The sequence below is a fragment of the Cricetulus griseus genome (assembly GCF_003668045.3).
Source record: "Cricetulus griseus strain 17A/GY chromosome 1 unlocalized genomic scaffold, alternate assembly CriGri-PICRH-1.0 chr1_1, whole genome shotgun sequence".
NCBI classification, from domain to species: Eukaryota; Metazoa; Chordata; class Mammalia; order Rodentia; family Cricetidae; genus Cricetulus; species Cricetulus griseus.
Window position 1 is genome coordinate 214,509,138 of NW_023276807.1, and position 17,475 is coordinate 214,526,612.

General features: G+C 44.8%; 1 protein-coding gene across 8 annotated transcripts in view; it reads left to right on the plus strand.

The window, feature by feature from the left end:
* Positions 1-14,630, plus strand: part of Cab39l (calcium binding protein 39 like) — a 116,882-nt gene extending 102,252 nt beyond the window's left edge. For all 8 annotated transcript variants that reach the window (XM_027390440.2, XM_027390439.2, XM_027390436.2 and 5 more), the window contains 2 exons: positions 4,512-4,655; positions 13,596-14,630. In XM_027390440.2, the coding sequence (XP_027246241.1) occupies positions 4,512-4,655; positions 13,596-13,775 (324 nt within the window). In that variant the 3' untranslated portion in view covers positions 13,776-14,630. The remainder of the gene's footprint in view (positions 1-4,511; positions 4,656-13,595) is intronic.
* Positions 14,631-17,475: the final 2,845 nt, after the last annotated feature.

Genomic DNA, 17,475 nt, shown 5'->3' on the forward strand with positions numbered 1-17,475 from the left:
CAAACAACAACAAAAAAAAAAAAAAACAGACAAGTGGACCCACAGAATGGTATAAAAGCCAAAGAACTAAAGCCACACAGTTAGAGATCCCCTTTGTTACTTGTATTATTTTTGTGCTACATTATTTTATTGTGTGTTTGTCGGTAGAAGGTAGAAAGGTAGATATTTTTAGAGCTGAAAAGCCCTTGCTGGCTTGACAGTCAGGGGTGCTTTGTCTTGAGGACTGAAGAGCCCTTTGAGCTAAATTAGTTCAGGAAAGCAACACTCTTGTGCCCTTCTCCAGGGGTGCTTGGAGAGAACTCCAGGCTTCTTGGAGAGATAAAAGAAGTTTGAATATCCAGATAAAGAGAGTTTGCTGAGACAAACAGCTCCCTGGGTTACCAGGTGAATTTTAGGTGACCCAGGAGGTGCAGGGGACGTTGCTGGGAGATCTCCCACAGGGAAAGTCTGCCTGCACCCTGAGGGACTCAGGCAGCCACCTCAGTGCTTAGCTGTGTTCCTGGGGTAGGCAGTAAGCCTCCAGAGTCACTTTTTAACAGGTCCCCCATAGTTTTTCACTCATGCACTTTGTAAAGAGGGGTTCCACTTGCTAGGATAGCCCCAGCAATCCCCACCACATGGTTAGCTTGGCAGGGCAAAGACAAGAGAAACAAACAGGAGCCCAGTGGCAGCTCTGGGAAACCCAGCAGGAGGGGGGAGAGGTGACAATAGGACAGAGGAGTGATGGCGTTTCTCAGAATTCAAAAGGAAAGGATACAGCAGACTGCATGGAAATGAGGAAATGAAGGAAGATGCCATCCTAACGAGCTGTTTCCCCTAGATCCTTGGAAATGAGGCATTTTCTCATTCACTTTGTAAGTAGAATTAATAGTAAATACAGCTGACTTTCAGGAAAATTATTTTAATTGCAGAGTGTGTGGGACTAATAAAAAGTGAGGAAAATCATGGTGATTTTGGATTTATTCAAATGGAAGGGAGGGAGTGTTTGAATAAGGAAGCTGATAGCAAAGATGAGGAACTGGATGTTCAAGAGCCACTGGAAACCAGAAAATTAGCGAACCTTGAATATGAATTTGAATAAGAGAAAGGGAGCTGAGGAAGACTTCAGGAGTGACAGGCCTCTATGTCACCAACAAAGAAAAGAAAAGCAACTGCTTTTAAAGATGTGAAGTTAATCAGCCAGCAACATCCAAGCAGGTCTGTATAACAAATAGAATTGTGGGTCAGCATTGACTAGAAATTCTGGAGACATCAGTGTTAAAACTGCACCCACTGATGGAGATGTGATGTTTTGCAGGAAGGGAACTAAGTGTGCAACCTGCAGACTTCCCCAAATGTGGTGCAGAGAAGGGGGCAGTGGCAGGTGGCCACAGATAGGCTGCAGGAGTGAAAGCCAGCAACAAAGGCAGCTTCCTGAGAGCCCTGGGGACTTTACTGCAAGGGGAGGTTACAGGATCATTGATTTAATCGCAAAGTTCCTCGCCAGTATGAGAAGCAGCAGGACAGCCGAAGCTGATTGTTATCATGTGTGGCTCTTACTGTTGAATAGACAGAATAAGTAATGGAAGCAAGACACCATTTCTACACTCGTGCACACACATACACACCTAGAATTATACTCTGAAAGGCCTCGCTGCTATGGCTGTGCTCATCAGGACTTCTGTAACCAGCTGTGCAGTGTGCTGCTCTCGGGTTGGACATGGGGGAATCTCAGAAACAATTCAGAAAGTTAGAGGAGCATTTTAGGGTGTGGATTGCAGCATAGTTATGCCTTATTTTATAGCTAGTATCCACTTATGAGTGGGTACATACCATGTTTGTCTTTCTGGGTCTGGGCTACTACCTCACTCACAGTGATTTTTTTTCTAGTTCTATCCATTTGCCTTCAAATTTCCTGATATCATTGTTTTTAACATTTGAATAATATTCAACTGTACTAAATTTTCTTTATCCATTCTTCAGTTGGGGGGCATCTAGGTCATTTCCAGGTTCCTGGTACTACAAATAAAGCTGCTATGAACATAGTTGAGCAAGTATCCTTGTGGTATGATTGCACTTCCTTTGGGTATATGCCCAAGAGTGGTATAGCTGGGTCTTTGTTTGTTTGAGACAGGGTTTCTCTGTGGCTTTGGAGGCTGTCCTGGAACTAGCTCTTGTAGACCAGGCTGATCTCAAACTCACAGAGATCTGCCTGCCTCTGCCTCCTGAGTGCTGGGACTAAAGGCATGTGCCACCACCACCCAGCTTTAGCTGGGTCTTGAGGTAGACTGATTCCTAATTTTCTGAGAAACCACCATCTAGTGGGACACATGGATTCATGCATTTCCCTGGGAAGGGGAAATAGAAGAGATGTCCTGGGTAGATGGGGAGGTGGGGAGAAAATGAGGGACTGGGTTGAGGAGTGGATGGAGGGGAGAGTAATAAAAGAGATGACTTGATGGGGGGGGGGACATTTCAGGCTCAGATAGAAACCGATACAAGGGAAACTCCCACAAATCTATAAGGATGACCCAGCTAAGACTCCTGGCAATAGTGGCTAGATAGCCTGAACTGACCGTCTCCTGTAATCAGATTGGTAGCTGCCCCAGTTGTCATCAGAGAGCCTTCACCCAGTAACGGATGGAAACAGATGCAGAGAGCCACAGCCAAGCACTGGGCTGGGCCCAGGGAATCCTTTTGAGGAGAGGGAAGAAGAATTGTACAAGCCAGGGGAATCAAAGTAACTCACAGGAGCAATTGACCTTCTCATAGGAGCTCCCAGAGGCTGCATAGGGCCAGCCTAGGCCCCCTGCCTATGTGCAATGGTTGTGTGGCTTGGTCCAATTTGGGATTCCTGGCAGTGGGAATGGGCCTGACCCTAATGCTTGACTGGCTCTTGGCAGTCTGTTCCTAATGCTGGGTTGCCTTGCCCAGCCTCAGTACAAAGAAAGGAGCTTAGTCCTACCTCAACTTGATATGCCATGCTTTGTTGGCACCCATGGGAGGCCTAGCCATTTGTAAATGGGGCGGGGGTGGGGGTGGGGGGAAGGGGTTGGACGTAAAACAAATGAAAAATTTTAATTAATTTTTAAAAAGGAGCACTGTTGCATGTAAATTGTGCATGTGCACTTCTTAACTGTCTGGTGGTGGGAGCTCCTGCTGCGAGAGGATGGACTGTGGAGACAGACGGTGGTGCATTCGCCTACTGCCAGAGGCGGCACTATTCTCACTTTGAGTAATTTCATTTTGCTTCAGAGTAATATTGCCTTTTGAGGACCATTGATTTGTCACCATAAAATGTCTTGATTGTACTTTTTTTTAATGCCATGTTAGAGATTGACTTTAGGGTCTCACACGTGCTAGGTAAGCACTCTACTTGTCAGTTGTATCACTAGCCCTGTTTACTTTTTTATACAACATTTGAGCCATAGGATGGCTCAGCAGGTATAGAAGTCTGCCACAAAGCCTGGCACCCCAAGTTTAATTACAGGGACTCACTGTAGAAGAAGAAAACTGACTGACAACTGGTTCTCTGCCCTACACGTTTGCTGTGGCACACAACACACACACACACACACACACACACACACACAAGAAAACTGACTAACAACTGGTTCTCTGCCCTACACGTTTGCTGTGGCACACAACACACACACACACACACACACACACACACACACACACACACACACACAATGTAATTTAAAAAAAAAAACAAACCTTCCTGCATATTGATATAGATTCATAGTGTTTGTTTGCTTTTCTTTCCTTAGATCAAGTTCTATAATAAAAGTCAGTGGTTAAAAGCATATATTATGAAAGGTCATGGTAGCACACCCCTTTAATCCCAGCAGAGGCAGACAGATCCAGATCCAGCGCCCTCCTCTGACCTCTCTTAGCACCAATCACATGCACTGTATGTGTATGAACATACAATCAGACAAAGTACACATAAAATAAACAAATCTGATTTTTAAAAAGATATGTCAAGGATAAGACTTTCTTAACATGAAAGCTTTCCAGCAAACAGAAAGTGTGTTCATCCAGTCAGTTTTGTTACTTCTGTTCCACCTGAACAGTACATGACTGGGAAGCAGAGTGATGGACATAGATGTGCATCAGGCTGTCTGTTAGTATGCTGAGCAGTAAGTGGCTGAAAAACTGCTTCAAGAACTAACCTTAGCAAAACTGTATTAAAGCTTGGCAGAATAACAACAATACCATGTTCAGGACTGCCTGCTGGTTGGTTGTTGTTTCTTTGTCTCTTTGTCTCTTTGTTTGTTTGTTTGTTTGTTTGTTTGTATGAGATGGGGCCCCACTGAGCTTACTGATCTGCAGCTCATGAGTTCAAGTGGTGATCCTCCTGCCTCAACCTCCTGAGTAGCTGGGGTTACAGCAGGTACTATCATGCCTGGTATATACCTGTCCTTTAAGAAGCCTCACAACTCTTCACACCAGTCTTGGGTTTTGATTCCATTTTGGTGAGATGTATTTGAAGAGTCTTATAATAGCTTTGGCTTCATGTCTTGCAGCTGCTAGGTGAGCTGATCCTGGACCGCCACAATTTTGCTATTATGACCAAGTACATCAGCAAGCCAGAGAACCTGAAACTGATGATGAACCTGCTTCGAGACAAGAGCCCCAACATCCAATTTGAAGCCTTCCATGTCTTTAAGGTAAAGAGCTGATAACTTGAGCTGATAACTTGACAGGTTTTTCTGCAACTTTGAAATGGCAAGGTACCTGCTTTTTCCTTCCCTTTACTTGAGAGAAAATTAAAGGATCCTTTTGTTTTGCAAACTTAGATTATATTTTCTCACTAATTGCAGAAAACCATTACTCGAGTGCTACCTACAGCTGGGCAAATTTGCCTCTGGCCTTTACATATAAATTTATAAATTTAAAGAAGTGTGACATCTGCAACAAGCTGACCTAACCTCAGAGGCCCTGCAGTTCGCTACCATACAGTAAGATAAGCAGTTGTTTTCAAATTAAAATCAACTGAAAAATAAACGATGTCTGACCCACCTGGTAAAGGCCTCTGTAGTATTCACTAGGAGCCAAGAGATGGGAAACCCAGTGAGGCCATGCTTCATAGAGGCCCTGCCACCATACTTAGCAGTTCAGTGCTTCCTTCATAGGGCTAGAGAGATGGCTCATAGGTTAAGAGCACTTGCTACTCTTGCAGAGGACCTAAGTTCAGATTCCAGCACCCATATGTGGTTGTTGATTTCCATCTGTAATTCCTGCTCCAGGGGATTTGATGCCTCTGGTCTCTGAAGGCACCTGCAGTCATATGCACATACCCATATGCAGACACATATACCTACACATAACTAAAAATAATGGCTTATTTTCCCCCATAGATTAAATGGGAGGCCAAAGAGCTGGCTTCTGCTTTCACCAGACCCCTCTTTGACCCCAAGTGATGTCCCAAGGCTGTACCCAGCTCCCAGGGTTCATTTGCTACTGCTTTGACTTAAATATATATAGGTACAAGATAAAAGCTAACTTGTAATCCCATACTACTAACTGCTATGGACATATCTGAGGAGTTTTCCTCAACTGTATTCACATTATAGTAATAATTTATATCCTAGATTTTTTCACATCATGCTGTGCCATAAGTAAACATTTGTGCTATGTGTAATTTCCAAACAGTAGGCATCCTATGTCATCATTGGGCATCTTTATTCTAGTATGAATGGCCCTGAGCTATGGATAACTAATTCCATTTCTTACTACTGTAAGGTTGCAGTTCACACTATGCATCTGGCCAGCTTTTAACAGTTTCAGGTTGTTTTCTCCTAGTTGGTGTCTAGAATGAACATAAAAGCTCAACAACTCCAAGAATTTTTTATCTTAAAAGTGTATATTCAGGGACAGAGTTCTTTGTCTTTTAGTGGAGAAATTTAGCACTTTCTAAGGCTATAGTTGCTTTGACAAGCTAAAAACTTAGTGTTCCTGCTACCAGATATTTTCCCAGAAGCCACCAGGGTAATTAGAATGCTAACTTACAGGTTTCATTTATTTCCACCCTAACAGAACTGATAAGCTGATTTTTTTTCTTTTTTTGTTAATTTGAAAACTTGACACTGTCTGGATTCATGAATTTGCAGTGTGTGTTTGAGAGACAGGCATGATTTCAGGATGGTGGTCATCGCAGGAGAGGCAGAGGAAAGGAGTGGGGACAAGGGAGGTGTCCAGAGTTGCACTCTGGCTAAAAGCAGGCCAGGCTGCTGGTGTGCAGCCTGTGTGCATGTGAGGTGCCATTTGCCATCTTACTCCCTACAGTCCTCTCTGTTAAAACTGTCTCCTGAAAACAGAATGAATGTGTGGTGCCAGGAACCGTCAAGCATCGAGAGTGGCATACCTTCTTCAGAGCCTCCTAAGCAATGACAGCACAGAAAGCTGTGTGCCGTGCCACTCATGCCTGCGAGTGTGTACCCTGTCAGAGGACATGAGGTCTAGTGTCATCTAATTTTGTTCATAAATGCATGATTATAGAGAGAGTTAGTGCATGGCAAACTAGAAATAGGCTGCCTCTGCCCTCAGACAATCCGAATTTGGTTCTGCTAATCGTTGGACCGAGTAGGAACATTTAAAAATAGTTGACCACTGTTTACTTGTGTGTGTGTGAATTGGGCCTAACCTGTACCTCGGTTTTTTTCTTCCACTCAAGTATGACTTGTTTACTTCCCCAAAATAATGTTTTGCTATTTAGGAAAGCAAGAGCCCTGAACTTTTTCATTCCTTTATGAACAGGTACCCTCCCCTCAAAGGGCCCTCTGTAGAGATGCAGAATCTGAGAGACATGCTCCTGGAAATGTCTTTGCAGGCTAGCAGTGCTGTTCCCTTCACCTAGCTGAGTTCAGGGACTCCCTGTACTACTGCATCTGAGGAAGTCCGGGGCCCTAGACAGTGCAGTTGTGACATGGGAAACCCTGAGGTGCAAGGCAGGAGAAGCAGTCTGGGTTCTGCACCAGTGCCAGCAGCAGGCATGGGCATGTCCATCTGCTTTCTTATTTGAAAATGAACTGCTTAAATTAAAAACTAAGTTGCTGGGCTCTGAGGCCTGTATCTTTGTGTCCTCAATGTCCCAGAAAAACACTTGAGCCACTGTTAGCTGACCTCTCCCCTTTCTTTCCCTTTCCCCAGTAACAATGGGCCATGTTGCCACTTCCCACCAAACCTTGGGAGGGGTTAATTCATGGCTTGGGCTCACTCCTAGAGCCACTAGAAATAAAACATAGCCAGTGCCAGGAACAATCGTGCATACACCATGGTGCACTCAGGTCACCGTTACTACAAATGGACTCTTGCATAAAAACTCCAGGTGCAAAAGCCAACCTGACAGTCTAGCAAAAAAATTCACAATACCCTTCAATAGGAGTAGCTTTCCTACCAGTGGCTTTGGAAGGAATGTGGGACCATAGGTCAGCTGCTGAAGAACCAGCCATCACTCACTTCCTTGAGGACAACTTTCTAGCAGAACACATGCTCTGCTGACAGCAGCTGCAAGGACATTCCTGGACTAAGTGAACTTGGGAACTGACGGTGATTTACTAACACTTCCTACTGTAACAGTGCATGAAGATGTGTGTATTTGGGTATGGTGGTGCATCCCCAACAGTCCTAGCTCCTCCAAAGGCTGAGACAGGACAGTCGCCTGGGTCCAGGTGTTTGGTGTCACCCTAGGCAGCTATGAGACTGCCTCAAAACAACCAAACTGTTTAAAGTAACTGCTGTCTTCATGTTTTACAACATACTTTTAAACAGTGAGTGTTCAACTTCACGTTGCCCTCATTTGGTGTTGCTTGACTCCTACTAGTTATTTAACAGAGAGGTAGGGCAGGAAAGTGAAAAGTTGCTGTCAAGGCGCCACTTCTTTCTCTTTTAAAAACATGCTTCCCTTAAGAAATTCTTAAGTTTTCAGGGTCTTTTCTTTTCTTTTCTTTTCTTTTCAGTGTGTGTGTGTGTGTGTGTGTATGTGTGTATGTGTGTGTGTGTGTGAGAGAGAGAGAGAGAGAGAGAGAGAGAGAGAGAGAGAGAGAGATTGATTTGAATAGAGACAAGAAACATAAATTTAGGTGAAGAGGCTCTAGGAGGAATTAGGGAAGGGGGGAAAACAAACCCAAAATATATTTTATAAATTTTTTTCAATAAAAAAAAAAAAGAAATTCATCACGTGGAACTAGAGGGTATGGCTTAGTGGCAGAGTTCTTGCTTGTATTGTGGAAATCCTTAACACTTCCCCCAAAGTTTTTAGGAGTATAAAAGAAAAAGCCTATATTTAGTATCTATGATCCTATTTAGAATAAGAAAGTAACCATTTTTCTCTGTGCTGGAAATTAAGCCTGGGACCTCGTGTGTGCTTAGCTGTTACTCTACACCCTAAATAGACCCCCCACCCCAGCCCTAGAAATTTTTAAGCTGCTTTCAGTATAGTTTTGGAATAGAAGCTTAATCTTCTACATCATTTCCATGGTTGTGTGAAATCTCCAAGGTGTATCGGAATACCTAGGCAAGGGCAGTGCCAGTGTTCCACCCCCTGTGTTGGTCAGTGCTTTCCTTAGCAGAACTCTGTGCCCCTCACCCTCCTAAAGTTAGGCAGGTGAAGGACCCTCATGTTGTGGCTGAGGAAGCAGTTTCTGTGGGAGAATCAAGGACAAACTTATTAGCATGCACTCTGCCACTGAACCCCGTCTCCTCCTAGCTGTGGGGCTTTAGTGTGACCTTGGGTATTTGGGAAACAATTGTGTGGTATTGGTGATAATTTAAAAAAAGAGACAATAATAAGGTAGTAAACAATGACTGTTTGAGGGTGACTGTGCCAAATGTATATAAGCAGGGATTGCATCCTTTAATCCTTCTCAAAACTCAGTAATGTTTTGGCAATAAGAGTGTGTGAGGAACTAGTGCATGCCTCCTTTGAATAGATCATGAGAACACTGTGCAGAGTTGCTTGCTTCCATTGACATATCTGCCTGTAGGAAGTGGATGATGGTGGCAGAGGCAGGGTGGGCACAGTAGATGTGACTGCTGATGGGTGTAAGGCTTCTTTGGGGTGACAAAAGTATCTTAAAATTGAATGTGCTGACACACAATTCTGTGAACATACTAGGAATCATTGGAACATACATATTTTAAATGGGCAGACTACATGATATGTGAGTTGTGTCTCAATGTGATTGGTCCTAAAAATTGTAGAACCTGAATGATATACAAGTCAACAGAAACCTGCAAGGCTTGGTTTGTATACTTCAAATGAATGTATTCTGTCTCTAAGTGAGTTCCTAGAGACGTCAAGGACAATATGAAGAATGCTGAAGGACAGGCACTTCCGAGGAAAGGTCAGAGGCTCTCCGGGTCCCTTGACCTGCTCTTTACTTTTGAAGCTGTTTCACAGATGAGGAGTGTTTTCACCATACCCTTCCCTCTCCTTGCTCTTGTCTGTGCGTAAGAGCGAGCACTTTAAACCAAAGGCACGATCTGCCTGCATGTGGCACATACTGGCACAGCACCAGCAGTAGCCACCTCCTGCATGAGTGCTCCAAGTCTCCCCTAGAGAGCACAGCAAACAGTCTCTCCCCCTAGCCCCTCCCCCACCCCAGACCTGTAATGATGAGAGCATACAGCATGCATAAAACCAGCTAGCCAGTACCCAGGGAGCCCACCCTGGCTGCTGTTCAGGTGGAAACCAGCTCCTAACATACAAAGTATCTGTGTTAAATGCCTATAGTGGCTTGTAATAACAGCTCCTCCAGCTAACCAGGAAGGTCATGAGTTCAAGGCCTGCCTGGACTATAGAATGGTTTCAGGAGCAGCCTGACCAGTGTAGTCCCCAGAAATAAAAGAGGGCTGGTATGTGTGTGGCTCAGTGGTAGGGGGCTTGACTGTAATGTGTGAGGCCCAAAGTTCAACCTTTGGAACCACAAAACAAAACAAAATAGCAACAACAACAAAAGTACTGAATGAAAGAACAGAATATAGACCAGTCTGTAAAACAGTATAAGCTCAGTTTTCTTTAAGATGGAAGGCTGCATAAGTGGTTATTCACGGTGATTATGTCTGAGTGGAGGAGTTTGGTGGACTAGTTAGTATTATTTATTGTGGTGCTGGGATGGAACCCAGGGCCTTACAGGTTCCCTGCCACTGAGCTAAATCCCAGCCCTGTAACTGTTTTACTTTCTTCTTCAGTGTGTCATTTCCCTGGCTTCTCACCTGCATCCCAGTGAGAGAGCAATGAGAGAACAGGGTCTTTGTTGTGAGCACTCTTGGGATCTTAAGAGGAACCTCAGTTTCCAGCCTGCTGGCCTCTGCCACCCTCAATTCCTGCTTTGGTGTTGAGGGAGCCTAGTCATCCATGCATGGGCACCTCCCTCGTAGAGCTTGGCCAGTCGTTCTGGAACAGAAACAAGCTAGCCTTCTCTAAGATTACCAGTTATCGGTGTGTGTGTGTGTGTGTGTGTGTGTGTGTGTGTGTGTGTGTGTGTGTGTGTGTGTGTGTGTGTGTCTGTGTGCTCGAGCGCGTGTGTGTGCACTCGTATGTGTGTGCATTCATGTGTGTGAGTAAGAATATTTTTACTTCTGTGGAATGGACGTGCACATGGGTAACTCCATGTTGTGTGTACAAATGTTCCAGTGGACAGCAAAGCTGGGGCAAGCCCTCCTGGGCCTCCTCAGCTCAGACCCTTCCTGGTGAAAAGAATTTGGATGAGATCAGTGATAATGTATGCAAGGTTTAATTCATAAGAAGCATTCAAATTTAAAATGAAGAACAAAATATTTTGTTTCCCAAATTAAAAACATTTAAATGTGGCTACTGCCTTTCTCTTTGTGCTTGGAAACTATAAATTTTATTTCTGAGACCTGTTGTGTAAACTGAGGGATGCAGGCAATAAGACAACTCAAAGAGCAATAGGCAGGTTTCCTGTGTTTACATTTGTTTAGAAGTACTTTGAAAAATTGCTTTTTTTTTTTTTTTTTTTTTTAAGAGGGGAGCAGCAACATCTATTCTGTACACAAATCAGTCAGCTTCCACCTCAGGGTCTCTTACACTTCAACTTGGGGTCCTGCCACCCCACCCTGTAAAGTCTTAGACAGTCAGTGATAGTATGAGAGTCTGGTGAACTACTTACTGCCTTCTGAACGGCCCGCTCGGGAGACATAAACAAAAAATTAAGGGAAGCTGTTAAAGTCTACAAACAGCCTGAACATTTTTGCTAGGTTTTGTTGTAGGGTGTGAGATCTAGAGTTCAGCCTGCCTGCAAACTCCACCAGGCTTCTAAAAGAAGCTTGCTTTGCCCAGTGTATCTAGTCTCTCTTTCATTTTTAAGCAGTGCTTTTGTGAGCTATTTATGTAGTTACCACAAAACACCAGGCAATCTGTAGTTAGAACTTTAGCAGCTCTCTTATAAACAAATGTCAACCAGAAAAGGCAAGAGCATGGCTGGTGATTCCTACCATACTCATGGGTGTTCTGTGAAGAGCAGGCATTTGCGTAGCAGTGTAAACAAGACTGGAACACCTTTTTTTGTAAGTAATAATTTTAGTGTATTGTAGCAAAAGCCACGTTAAAAGGCCGGGCTCAGTGCTTAGAGTTGGTACCCCCACAGGTTATATCAGAATGTTCCAGCACCCCAGAAGGAAACCATGTGACTAGGCAGTCTCTCCATTCCTTTCTCTGCTACAGTTGGAAGCCACCAGTCTGCTTTTCACTCTATGGGTCTGCCTATTTTGACAAGTTTGTATAAATGGAGTCAAATCCATGTTGTGTCTTGTTCAGCACATTGTTCTTGTAATGTCCATGACAGATTCTATGGCGTGGACATCCACTCATCGTTTGGTGGCTACTCAGGCTGTTAATACTTGGGGCTGGTGACTACTCCTGCTATCAACACTGGAGCATGGTGTTTATTTTACAATCCTTTTCTCTGTGTTGGGACAACATTTTTAAGTCACACGGTCACTCACTGCCTAGCTGAGCAAATAGATGCCATAGTTTTCCACAGCAGCTACACTGTTGTGCATTCCAGCTTGCAGTGTCTCCTTGTGCTCAGCACGTATTTTCTGTTTTACATTTCAGTGCCTGTACCAGTGGTGTGAAATGACAGCCTACTGCAGTATGACCTGCATTGCCCTAAGTCTCTTTTTTGTGTGTGTGGATTACTGGTCACTTTTATTCCTCTTTGGAGAAAGCTCTACTCAAGTCTTTTGCCTCATGGATAGATTATGCCTTGTTGTTGAGTTGTACGAGTTCTTTACATAGTCTAGATATGAGATCAGTAAGATAAGACTTGCAGATATTTTCTTCCCTGGCCACCAACCCTGTCCTTTATACAGGAGTGTTAACTGTTAGTGAAGTTCATTTGATGGGGAAGGCCGTGAATTGCCCTCTCCAGTTTTCTCCAAATGTCTTAGTAGCTCTTAGAACTTTGGTTCATTTTTAATGATTTTTGTGTAGGGTGTGAGGTGAGGGCCCAGCTTCATTCTGGAATGTTTTTTATCTGAAAAGTATTGAACTTTGTCAAATTCTAAATAATTGAAATGACCATGTGGTTTTCCTGTGTTCACTCACTGTGACATCAGCTTCCTAGGGCCATGGCAAAGTACTACAGAGAGCTTGAAAGAACAGAAGTGTGTTCTCTCCCAGTTCTGCAGACCACAGAAGTCCAAAGCTAGGGTGCCAGTAGGGCTGGTTCTTTTAGAAGGCTTCAAGGAGACTCTTTCCATCCTGTTCTCTAGCTTCTGGCGATTGCCAGCAGTTTTTCTTTGGAGACAAATCACTCCATCCCCTGGCTTCATGTGACACATTCCTCACTGTATGCCTGTATATCTCTGGGTCTAAAGTTCCTTGTTACCAATCATTAGATTGGGGTCCTTTAACCCAGTATAACCTCATCTTTGCCTGACAGATCTGCAAAGTCCATGTTGCCATAGAAAATGGCACCTTTGGATACTGAGGGTTAGGCTATAGCAATAGAGCCTAATATATATATCTTGATAAAACAATAAGAGAGCTCTCACTGGGCAGTATCCCTTATGAATTAAAAAGCAATTAACAGGGTCATGTAGAATGACCAAGTGGAACTTAGTTCCTCATAAGATAGCAAAACACCAGATGTATTGTGTCTGAAGTTACCTTTCTTCTGAATGTAGGCATTTACAGCCATGACTGGCCTACCTGAGTACTGTTTCTCATGTTTTCGTTTTCACTGGTCTCAAGATGTTTACCAATCACCCTTGTGCTTTCTTGTTCCAGTAGCTAGGAAGAGCCTAAGATACTGTGTAACCAGGAGGCCAAGGCTGATCCTTGTCACCTTATGGTTCTGGACCTGCTGGGTAGAAGTCTTGCTGGCCTGTATGGGTTCCTGGCCTTCTGTGGGTGGAGTTCCTGTGATTAACAGTGCTAGAGACTGTTCCATCATGAGCCCTAAGGACTGCAGGGCTCATGGCCTTCTTAGGGGAGCCTGTGCTGCTTAGCCCCTGCTGAGGAAGCAGGCACCCCAAGGCTGCTGATGGAACAAACAAGCAAGGATTAGTGTGTCAGATTCCTGTCACTTGTGTGTGAATCATTTTAGTAAAGCATTGCTCAAATGTTTCCTCTGTTTTAGGTGTTTGTGGCCAGCCCTCACAAAACGCAGCCAATCGTGGAGATACTGTTAAAAAATCAGCCTAAACTCATTGAATTTCTGAGCAGCTTCCAGAAGGAAAGGACAGATGACGAGCAGTTTGCTGATGAGAAGAACTACCTGATTAAACAGATTCGAGACTTGAAGAAAGCAGCCCCGTGAAGACGGGCCCTGCCCTGACAGCCCTTTGTCTCCATTGCCCAATGTGTACAGTGCTGCTTCAACAGTCTCCGTTTTTGGGAAGGCTTTGGAGGTGCCTGTTTTCTCAATTGATTGTTCAAGGTAGATGGAATATAAACATTTGAATGGAAAAAAATCAACCTAGAATAATATATTGATTTTAATCAAGTCTATGATTGCTTATGTGAAATCAGCCATTATATTAAACATTGATAAAAGCAGGTATAACTCCAGAGCTGGACCTTGGTCACCCAGGCCACCAAGTAGAAGGAGCACAAGTATCTCTTGGAACAGAATGGGGAGGGAACCCATCTGTGTGTCTTCATTTGGACAGGCTATTTCAGGCACATGAGACAGGACATGGGGCTGCATTGTCTGTGGGGTGTGCCCTTGGACGCCTTGCCTGCTACCTCCTAGCTTCAGTAAGTGGCCCCTGGCTTCCAGAGGAGCAGTGCTCAGTTTCTGCTCACTGTCCCTCATTGTATCCCAAGCTGGATCCAGGGCCATGCCCATTCCAACTAGAGATGGCTAGCCTGGGAGCAGCCGAGGACCCGGTGAGATCAGCTAGGACCACGGGGGCGGAGAACACCCATGGTGTGACGTTCCAGAGGAGACTGCCAACAGGTGGCTGTAGAGTCACTGCTGTTCTGTATGCCCCTGAGCAGGGTCAGTGAGTGTAGGGACATTTCATTAACATCTGTTGTCTGGAGAGAATGCTCTGTGGGGACTGTTTTGAGAGGTGGGATCACAGTGGGTGCAAACCCTGGGGCTGGAGGCTGTGGTAGACTTTGATCAGTAGAGGGCGGAGTGATTCATGCATAAAAAATTCTCCAATGACCAAAGGTTCTCTTGTCCAGTTTGTTTTGTAATAATCTGTCATTCTGTGCCTGCCCATCAGTGTCTTCAGTGAGAAGCTCCCAAATGCCCGCTTGTGTACTAGGATAACTAAGGTGTTCACCTGTGTTCCTTGACAGGCATACAAAAAAATTAATTTTTAAGTTCCTGATTGGTTTTCAGACCTCAAACCTGTAAAATGGCATTTTGAAGCGACATTTCCCAGACACTGAACCTGTGACTGCTTCTCTGCTCTCTGTACCCTGAATTCCCATGGCACTTGACTGCTGTTTTCCTTATGTCTCCACCCAGAGACAGGAAGGGAAGTGTGTTCTCCAGGATAAATGCCTCTGGCAGGTTTTCCACCCAGAGAGAATTCCCTGGCAGGGCACTTTGCCTTTGACTGGGGTTCAGGTGTATTGCTTCCATGCAGTCCCTGGTAACCTGTATTCTCCAGTCACAGAAGTCAGATTTATTTTTATAATATTCCCTGAAGTCAAGAGTCCCTTAGAATTTGACCTTTCTGGATTTGCTTATTTGATTAAAAGAGATGAGAAAAATGTTTTCAATGTGTTTCTGTAGCATCATGGGACATAGACAAGGCCATGTTCTAATTTTATTTCAGTTAGAAACATTTCTTTTCTCTGGGTTTGAATTGGCTCTCTCAGCCTCCCTCTATCATGGCTGTGTGCCTGCCCAGCAGAAAACTATACAGCCCAAGATGCAGTCAAGGAGGCAGCCGGGGTGTTAGTGTGAATCTATAAGTTATCCAGGGGCACTGGAGCTCTCCACCATGCTGTGAGAACACAGGTCACTGTACATACTTTGAGACTTGAGTTCATAAGAAGCACAGCTTAAAGACTGAATAAAAAGCACCACATACTGTCCTTTTTCCTCTCACTATACTCCTGTGGTTGGGTTCTTGTCCTGGCTCCAAACCAGAAAGGCCCCAGGCCAGGAGAGCCCCAAGGCCACATGGAGCCCCCAGCGCTACCCTCCAGTGCACTGCAATACAACAGAGACCCCATCTACATCCCATGACAGAGCACCAGCCAGCAGGTGCTAAGTCTTACTGTTGCTGCCTCCTCTCAGTTAAGAGCCATTCCCACTAATAGATGCGGTGGAGGTCATGAGAAGGAAGTGCCACACCTAGGGTAGGACATGCCCCGCAGATGCCCAGAGTGACCTGAGGCCCAGCTTCTGTACTTTTTAAAACTATTGTCAGGGTTGTGACCTGAGAAAGGTCGTGGTATTGAGCTATGTAGTGTTCTCCTGCTGAGACCTGGGAGGTTCTTGGTTTCAGGGTCCTGGAATGTAGCCAGTGGGGATTGAGATCACAATGTTCTTGGATGAGGCTCTTAGCTAAAGCCAGGCATCTGCCCAACGTTAGGACTGTTCCTGGAGAAAAGGCTGGGAAGCAGCATACGCCCCTTGTAAATGTTCTTGACTGGAAGCCTTGGCCATTCCTCATCCTGTGGTGCCTCTAGGGAATGATGTGTGAGCATCTCCAAGTCTCTAGCACTAGCCGTTGGCTGTTAGGAGCCTTTTGCAGCAGACACAGCTGCTGTGGCCACAGTGGCACCTGAAAAGTACACACATCCCAGAAGTGATTATAATATGAAGGGGAAGAGAATTCAAAACCGCCATAATTGTCTTCTTTAGTGTGTATTTAGACTCCAAATAATGAGTCTAATTATGACATCCACCCTGAACTGTTTGCATAAGAAAAGATAGTTGCTTCACTTGTAGATCACTAGTTTATGGTATCAGAGGCAATTAGCATTTTGTTTCTTTTTCTGCTTACCTGCATGTATGGTGTGAATGGTCACCATCTGTTCACTGGCATTCCTTCAGGAAGGCTTTGGATATTGTAATGAGAGTTCACCATTAGATAAAGGTCTGAAGCATGCCAGGCCTTGGAAGGTTTGCCTGAGGTGACTGAAGAGGCTGAAGGTGGTTTTGTACAGGGCTGTGATTTAGTTTTGACAAGTGGAGAATGTCTGTGTGTGGCTGCCATGATTAAAGCATAGCAGAGTTATGCCTGCCTATACTGGGCCATGCAGACATAGCCACAACTCCCACGGGGGGAAACATGTAGCCTCAGACAGTGTGACAGGTCTGCTCCCGATCAAGCAACTAGCAGTAGAGTCAGGATCAGGGCCAGCTCTGACCCCAAAGTCTGAATCTTGGAAGACGCTGTCTCCACTAGGCCATGCCTCAGCCTCCCTCCCAGACAAGCCCTCCCCGACCCGTGGCCCAAAAAAAAAACCCCAGATCCAGCCTTACCAGACAACTCCTAACTGCTCACAGGCATGCATCTGTGCACATGCAACTTTGTCCTGCTAACATGTGGACCACAGCTAATCATCCAATTGCTCAGTAACCCCTCACTACACAAAATGGGTTAACATTTACAAAAGTGGCCTCCACGGCCATGTCCGAACCTACAGCTCTAACGAAGCCAGAGACTGAAGCAGGAGGAGCGTTTGAGCTCATGAACTCTAGCCCAACCTGAGCAGCCTGGTAAAACCTGTCTCAAAAGGGGGGTGTCAGGCAGGAGGTATAACTGAGGTGGTAGTATGTTACCTAGCAAGCATGAAACCACTGGCTCAATCGCTTTATAAACCAGGCATGCTGGCACTCAGGAGATGATCAAAGTCATGGTCCTCAATTACATAGCAAGTTCAAGACCAGTCTGGGATACACAAGAACCTATCAAACAAACAAAAACAGCCAAAAAAAAAAAAAAAAAACCCACAAAGTGTCATCATGCCTAAGGAGTTGACCACAGAGCAGGGTCTCACTGTGTGTCCAGCCTGCCCTCTTGACTCAGGACTCAGAGGAAGGG